The sequence below is a fragment of the Anopheles stephensi genome, chromosome 3 (genome assembly GCF_013141755.1).
Source record: "Anopheles stephensi strain Indian chromosome 3, UCI_ANSTEP_V1.0, whole genome shotgun sequence".
Classification (NCBI taxonomy): Eukaryota; Metazoa; Arthropoda; class Insecta; order Diptera; family Culicidae; genus Anopheles; species Anopheles stephensi.
In genome coordinates this window covers 27,064,961-27,073,154 of record NC_050203.1, presented here as the reverse complement: position 1 = coordinate 27,073,154, position 8,194 = coordinate 27,064,961, and the positions used below count along the sequence as shown (strand labels likewise).

The 8,194-nt window shown below is 43.8% G+C and overlaps 1 protein-coding gene across 3 annotated transcripts; it reads right to left on the bottom strand.

Moving 5' to 3' along the window:
• Positions 1–392: 392 nt before the first annotated feature.
• LOC118511505 lies at positions 393–3,943 on the bottom strand. Of its 3 annotated transcripts, none has more exons than XM_036054676.1 (3): positions 3,732–3,943; positions 978–2,057; positions 393–914 (listed from the first exon to the last, which is right to left on the bottom strand). In XM_036054676.1, exons 2-3 carry the CDS (start codon positions 2,047–2,049, stop codon positions 865–867), a joined length of 1,122 nt encoding a protein of 373 aa, XP_035910569.1. In that variant the 5' UTR covers positions 2,050–2,057; positions 3,732–3,943; the 3' UTR covers positions 393–864. The 3 variants fall into 3 exon arrangements, with proteins under 3 accessions (XP_035910569.1, XP_035910570.1, XP_035910568.1); XM_036054677.1 differs by having other exon boundaries at positions 1,026–2,057; XM_036054675.1 differs by having other exon boundaries at positions 393–2,059; positions 3,733–3,943.
• Between the last annotated feature and the right edge of the window lie 4,251 nt (positions 3,944–8,194).

Sequence of the window (8,194 nt, the reverse complement as noted above, 5' to 3'; positions counted from 1 at the left end):
TTTCCCTGGATCAGATACGCGAGGAAGTGTTGCAGCGCATCCAGGCAGCGAACACCACCATCCCAGCGTCGACGAAAGGTGCCGGAGGCAAGAATCTACAGAGCTACCGTAACATCGACCCGTACATGATTGCGGATCTGCTCACCGGGATGATCTACATCTACTCCACCATCCTGTACAACTATCCGGACTTTTTGGCGTACGACTTTGCCGATCTGCGGCTACTCGGCGTACGCTACATTCCGCAGCGCATCGAGCTGAACTACGTCAAGCGAGTGTAACGATCGACAAATAAAAGGACCTAATTGAATGCGTACGTGCGGCAGGGGGAGAACAAGCAAATCTGGACGGGTGCAAAGTTTGTCAAGTTATCGGAAAGAAGGCATTTGTGCTGCATTTTTTCAATCGTTCTTTATTCCACATTGGGTGTTATTTTTTGTTTCGATGTTAATGATGGTGAATGTGTGATGAATGAATGAGTGATGAATGAGTGATGATTATGAAGATTTGTTTGCTTGCTTTGAACGTGTACCGGTTCCAATATGGAGCACCGTGCGGCCGTTCCGTCCAAAACAAAAACCCTTGTTTCACTCTTGGAGGTGGGTTTCCATTTTCAGTCCGCTTTTTGCTTTGTCGTTGCTGCTGTCCGCTACTCTCCTAGGGGCTAACGTAAGTATAATCTAATGGAAGGAAATGTATCACTTGCTTTTTTGACCGGACAACTTCATGGGCGAAGTTTCGTTTTCCGGGAGTTCCTAGACGTTGGTCTCAATTTTGATCGTCGTATACAGATATATCCTTGTTGGCACCACGCGCCGGTGATGCGTCGGGGTTATTCCTTGTCATCCTTGTCATCCAGTTGCCTTACAGCGGTTTCTTCTTCTCCTCATCCTCATCCTCGTCGAAGAAGTTACCTGCAACGGAAGTGGCCGACGGTGAAGCCAACGCTAGACCATTCTTACCGACGATCGCCGTACCGGTGGGTGCTGACGCAGCCACACCACCACGTCCGGCCAATGCTATACCGGAAGGCTTAACGGCGGCGATGGCTGGATCGTTTACGCTGCGCTGCACACCTTCCTGCTTGCCGTCCTTCTCCTCCTCGACCGCCGCGCGCAGGTTGACCGGCTGAATCTCGGGAGCCTCCTCATCGACACCGGACTTTGAGCGTCCCTGCACGACAACGGCCGGTTCCTCCTCGTCCTCCATCATGACCATCAACTGCTGCTGCTGCTGCTGCTCTGGTTGTTGCTCATCGTCCAGCGATCGAGCCCAGGCACGGTCGATCGTTTGCTCCTTATCCTGGTGCGACTCGAGCAGATCGTTCTTCAGCTGAGCCGGTACGGCAGCCGGAACCGGAGCGATCGGAGCGAGCGACGACACAATCTGTGCCTGGAACTTGGGCTGCAGACCATCCTCGGCCTGAATGTCGGAGTTGGCACGAGCGTGGATAGCTTGCAGTGGCTGCAGGCTAAACACCGGACTCAGTGGGTTCTGCAGAGCATCAAAGTTACCGTAGAATTGGGGCGCTCCACTGAGGATGTAGTAGCGCTGGGGTTGCGGTAGTGCAGCCGTCGAGGCAGGCGTCTCCGGACCCTTCTCAGCATCGGCCGGTGCCATAAACATCAGCTTCTTCTCGGGCGCCTTAGCCGCACCTCCCTCTTCACCCGACGGGGGCGCTTCAGTCATTTCACCCTCGGAAGTTGGCATCTCGGTCGAGGGTGGCTGCAGGAAGGAAAACACGGACGACCACCAATTGCCCTCATCTTGCTTCAGCGTAACCAACCGGATCGGTTTACCCTCGGTGTATTGGTGAGTGGTGGTGGTGGTGGTCGCGAGCGGCAGCGAGGGATAATAGTACACGTACTGCTTCGGCTCCAGTTTCAGCTGCTGGATCGGTTGGATCAGATGCGGTTGGATCTTGAGCGTGGCGGGCTGTGGCTGGATCAGGTAGTATTGGGCGGCGGGCTGCAGAATAGCTGCCGGAGCCGCATGGCAAATGGCAAATGTGCCCAGCAGGGCTACCACAACGGTGCTAAGATGACCCATCACTATCGCTAGAAAGGAGCAAAAGAAGCAAAGAAAGCAATAAAATGGGATTAAAAGAAGTAGCCACAAACGAAACCAACGCGCAAAACGCGTTTGTGCTATTGAACTTGGCCTCTGCAATGGAACGCGAGCCGTGTACAGCAAGTACCTCACGACTCCTCCAAAACCCTCCCTCAGCTTGTTTTTTCCCTATCGGTGGGGTGTGTACAAAAACCCACCCCAGCATCTCTGCATCGTTGCAGCATCTGTTGCAGCAAAGAGGTCGACCGAAGAATTGAACTCGGTCGTTGCCGTTTGGCCAGGCAGAAAAACCGGTCTCGGTGGAATAAAAATGAGACCGATCGGGAGAAGGAGCACCAGCAGCAGCAGCAGCAGTAGTAGTATGGGGACGGTAATCGAATGGCGTGGGTAAGGTCAAGAACTGCAGTCACGCAAACACCGTGAAGGTGAAGTGCAGCGAAGAAAGCAATACCAATGCGGTAGATGTGAGCGGTAGTGGTAGCTTGTCGTTCGATTGCGGTCTAGCTGCTGGGAGTCTTTCTCTGTTAGGAATTTGATCTTTTTTACTGCATTTTTGTTATAAAAAATCTTTTCTAAGTTGTGAAAAAGTTAATTAATGGCTTAACATTAAGTCAAGCTAATCAAAACTATAAAATTTGAATTTTTGAATTATTGACTCGAAAATTGCATAACTTTAGGCGCTATTATAGCAATATTTTTTTTTTTATTCATAAAGAACGGCCTGGCCGTATTGCTCATTATTAACATTATAGCAATATTATTAAAACAAAAACAGTTTTATTTCGGTTGTTGTGGGTACCACGGGACTACGAAGCTTTCCAAATATGCGATTCACAGTAGTTTAGAAACCAGTGCAGATAGCAATTAGGGTTATTCTTAGAATTTGGGGAAACTGGCTTGATTTGTCTACATCATTAGATCAGATTCAACATTGTACTATTATATGCTTATGTCTATGTCAAGTTGTTTGATTTTAAAGCTCTCTTACTGAGATCACTTGAGCTACCGAATACATTTTTAATGTGAGTCCTTTTAAATTAAATCTGGCATAACTATCTCTGAAAAAAAGCATTTTCTATCCTTATTTTAGTTATAGCTGATTAAAATTTTGTTAATATATTAACAAAATTCATCCCTCTATAACCTCTTTAATCCTCTCTACCTATAGCTCTCTATCAAGATTATAAATTTAAGAAGGTTCTTGTACTAGCGAGCTAAATTCAGTATACAAGACCTTTACTAAGACCAGGCAAAACTGCGGGTTTGAATACTTTTTAAGCCACTAATTGAATGGGTAATACCTAGACAAACGTCCATTAGCAGTTTTAAAGCAATGAATAACTGTAAGCGTCATATAAGGTTGGTAGGTGTCTCAATTAACATAGGAACAGCTGTATGTACAATAATATATAAAAACTGTAGGATACCAAACTCTTCTTAGCGTAATTCATTGTGTTAATGAGACGCAGAATGAAGAAGAAATGATTTCACTAAATAAATCCTTAATAAATACTTTTGTTTAGCGTCTTTTTTGTTCCCTATCCGTGGAAATTCTACTGGTACCTTCACTTCAGTAGTTGTAGTTCTCTTTTTGTATTTCTTATTTCAATTAAATTGTATAATTTCATCACACACTTTTGTAATATAAACACTTGTCTTACCTTTTTTCCCTGTTTGCAAAAGCACACCTTTTACTGCTGAACCGAATCACTAGAGCTTGCAGAAAATCCTAGAAGAAATGGTACTTCACACTTCTTCAACTGATTTCTTTGCCGAGCAACCTTCACTTTGCAACTGCACTCTCTATGCACTTACGCCTAGCCCTTTCGACTAGATCCGGAGCCTAGCAGACACTGACTGGGTGCATCCGTCCGAGAACGCCCTTTATAAGCTTGCGGGACGATCTATGGGCCGGCCTATCGAGCCTAGCTGCACACGCTCTATCCCGCTCACAGCTCGTTGCAATTTTTGCGTTGGTGTACCGGACGATCGTGTGTTGGTGCAACTACTTCGCTCGCTCTTTATTTTTCTTTACCCCTAACTAGAACAATCAATGAGGGACGGTGGTGGTGGACTCGGTGAAGCTGGGAACTCGTCGCGCAACAGGAAGAAAGATATGAAAAATAGTGCTGCATACGATCGTGTGGAAATGGAAGAGAGAAGAACCTAGAACTTGACCATAAACAAACCATTACCAGTTTGCATTGCATTTCGGAGACCGGAGACGAAGTGATGGACCAGTTGTGTAGACCAGGCTGTGTGGCTGGTCTTCTCGATCATCAGAAGGAAAACACGAGAAGGGAAAAATAAAACACCCCCTGTGCCCGCATACACGATCATGCAATACCCGTTTTGGACGGTGTTATCGTACCACGGAACATTGTTGAGATTCATTTTTCAGGTAGAACACTGACCATAAATTGTACCGACACGCAGCTCCCTTGCAAGGTTCGAACGGTGTGTGGAACCCCTTTTTTTGCCCCTAAGAAGGGTGTGGTCGATCATCTCTGGTTGATCGTGTTTTGTGCCTTTCCCACAGTAAAATCAGAGTAATGCATATTTTATTCGTTCGCATCTATGTACGATTGCACCGTTTATTGCGATTGCAAAATACACCTTGGTTTGGATTCACCCTACGCCCTTTTTTTAAAACGGTCAGGTTCATGTTTTGCTTTTCGTTTTTCCTTCCTGCCTGCATCAATATTCTATCCTTCGGGACCTTCCGCACATGGACACATGTGTGGACACGGGCCAACCCACGGCGAGCGAGCTTTTCTAACGGAGCTTTTTGCGGCGGGTGAGTTTTGCTGCTGCAATTCACCTAACCTGCACACGAAAAGAAAAACAAAACCATAAAGAAAGGGTTCCGCTTTAGCTCCCAGAAGCATCTGTGTTGGCCTCCTGGAGCCTGGTCGTCCATTTTTCCTTCGCTTCCTTTGAACCAGTTCACTTATCGAGCCGATCGATCAATAGATTTCCATCGCAATCGGACACACTCGACCGGTTTCCCATTTCTGGAAGGAACCGTGCTGCTTTAGATTGACAGCACTGGCAAGAGGACGTGTTCTTTTATTTCCTTCGATAATGCTGCAACATTCATTTATTCGAAATATCATCCCACCCGTCGTTGCTGCTCGATTGAATGCTGAAGCTCTTCTCGAGATAAAAGTTCTCGATGCTCGCAGGAAAAACTCGTTTTGTACTCCGGCAGTGCCTGGACGGTCAAATGGAATGAGCTGGAAGTAGCAAATGCAGACGTCTGCTAGAGTCAACACGGTATGCAATTAAACCGGACCGGCGTGCAGATTGAGGTGATTATTATTATTTTATGTGTGAGCCGTGTCTTTGTTTTTTTCTTTTCATTTTTTGCATTTGCTTATTAATGAGGCGGCAGTTAGATTGGGCCGTTGGTAAATGGAAGAGTTTGAAAAGGGGGTTGTTGTTGGTTTGCCTTTAATTGTTGCTTCGGTATGTAGGCTGTTTAATGTAAGGAAATTTATTGAATAATGCTTTGGCTTAGGAATCAAATCTTTTAACAATTAATTAATTTAATTGGGAAGACTGGCCTGAAAAGGTCAGCAGGTGGGTTATTGAAGGGTAGGGTCAATTTGTACATGCAATAGTAAAAGGGGTTATTTTATTTAATTTTTTTTCCTTTAATATTTTTTGTTTCATCAATGCCCTTTTCACATTACTTTTCTAATTAGAGTGTTTAGTATTGAAATGATTAGAAAAAATAATAAATAAATCATGCAGTTAGAGTACGGTAAAATTAAACAAAAAAAAAGCAAATTTGAATTGCATGAGGCAAATAAAAGAACTTTTCATATTTCTGACGATAAAAGTATTAATTTGAACTATTTTAAATAAACCAATTAGGCTAGGCGGAATTGTCAACCTCTATATTTTTATTCAAATATTACACTTACACAGCTGGGCATCGCAGAACTAGGCATTAAATCTAGGCAATCCATCTTGACCGTCTTCCCGTACGCAGGACTATCTATCTACGAAGCGGGGGTAAATGAAGTCAAGAAGGTCATAAATAGCAGGCCGAGACCTCCATTTGTACTGATCAGTGATAGCTTTTTTTAAAGAATAATTACTACAATTATTAATATGTTCTAATGTTATTATTTCGAAATTTTATATTCCAATATAAAACCATTGATCTTATGTACGTATTTATACCGGAGAGGTTAATGTGACAGTGGTGCCGATTTTCACACGGCAGGACCGGGGTTCAAATCCCATCAAGACTGTTCCCCTATAGTGAGGAGTGACTATCCAATTAAGTGGTATCATTAAGTCCAGTAAACCAGAAATAATAGGCATGACCTAAGAGGTCGTTAGGCCAAAGAAGAAGAAAAATTAGATATATTCATAAAACTTATCCAGGTTTCTTATAGTATATAATCTGATTCAAAGATTTGGTAAGAATTTCGAGTTTTATATTTAAAAACGGTTTAAACAGTTGTCTTAACTTGTTGCTATTTTTTTTATGTGTTTTCAATGCAACAATGTTTATTATACGTAAAATGATTCTTGCAACATATTTGATTGTTTATTTGATAATTTTTTATTGCATATTCTCTTGCGATTTTCAGTAATTTGCTGCGTGAATCTCATACAGTTACTTTTAAAGAGCCCTACAGATGCCGATAACAGATTCTGAACCATGTTTGATAAAGAGTAAAAGGTTGAAGTTTCTGTTGATATTCATATATTTTGATCTATTTTTTAACACTCATCGTTTCATTGCAGTAGATAATAACATGAACATTTCCTGGAAAACAGTTGTATTCTTAATTAGCTGATTGATCCAACAATTAAAACATTCTTTGCAAAGTTTCTGACTGCGAGCTGCTCAACTTATTATAGCTTTCCATCGATGCTTTTATGGGATGATTTGATTGCATTTCCTTCTTAACTGAAGTCTACAAACAGCTTATAGACATTTTTTATTTGCTACAAAATCACAGCATGCGTTCTGCTTTTCGAAAAACAAACGCATTAACACAGAACAAAATCAGCTCCCCCAGCTTAACAACAGTAATGACGCCACATGTCCACCGCATGCCGCATTTGCATATGTTTCAAAACTGCGTACGGCCCCGTTTCAGCCAACCAGACCCACCGTAACGGTCAATAAAATGTTTAATACGCTCTCGCGTACGGCCGTCTTGACCACGCCAGCCAGACCAAGGTGACTGTCCCCCTGCAAGTCGAGCCTTCTTGTGCGTGCAGAACATCATCAGCTGAGCGGGTGCACAACCCTAGTGTGTGTGTGTGTGTGTGTGTTTTGCCCGAAAGCGGTGCAAAATTGCATTCCGGTTGCGATCGGACACAAGGGGAACGGAACGATTTCCACCCTTTCCACCATCATTCCAATGCAGCACTAACCTTACCTTAATAAAAATGCACTTACTGCAGGACGTGCCGTAGCAGGGCTTGGTGGGTGCATCACCATCACCAGTGCTGCTATGCTTGGGCTCGGGGTGGTAAGTGCACTTCTGCTTTTTGCTCCCCAATGCTGATTCGTTTTGTTTTCGTTCCGATCCGCAGTGGAGGATCAGCGATGGGTAACGCGACGGTGACGGTTGGCGTATATTTTATGTTGCGTTAACTTCCCTGCCCTGCATGCAGAATGTACGCAGCCGATGCCAAGGTGATCGAATTTGTTGGTCACTGTTGAGCTTGCACTAAGTTCTCTTCTTGAGAGCGCACCGTCTACTCTCCAAGCTTCAAACCGGCCGTCGATCGGAGTAAGATAAAATCATCAACGCTGTTAATGTGTGAGCGCGTTTACGACCGTTGGGCTGCAGGTTTACGACAGTTCAAATCTGATGCTCAAATTGTTCGCAGATGATAGGGCAGTAATACGGGGAAGCTGCTAATTGATCCCTCGGGAGTTTTCCTGTTTTTGTTCTGCTTCTAAAAGTGCATCACTAGGATGCATTGTCGCGGTACGAGTAAGAATTTAACGATCTGTAAATTGCTGGGGTCAATTGATTGGGTAATAAAATGATGCTTTGGGCAAATAACAATCTCATGATAAAGAGTTTCTGTTTCAGAAAGAAATAAAATGCAGAATTCATAAAGGTGTGATATATAATGATACATT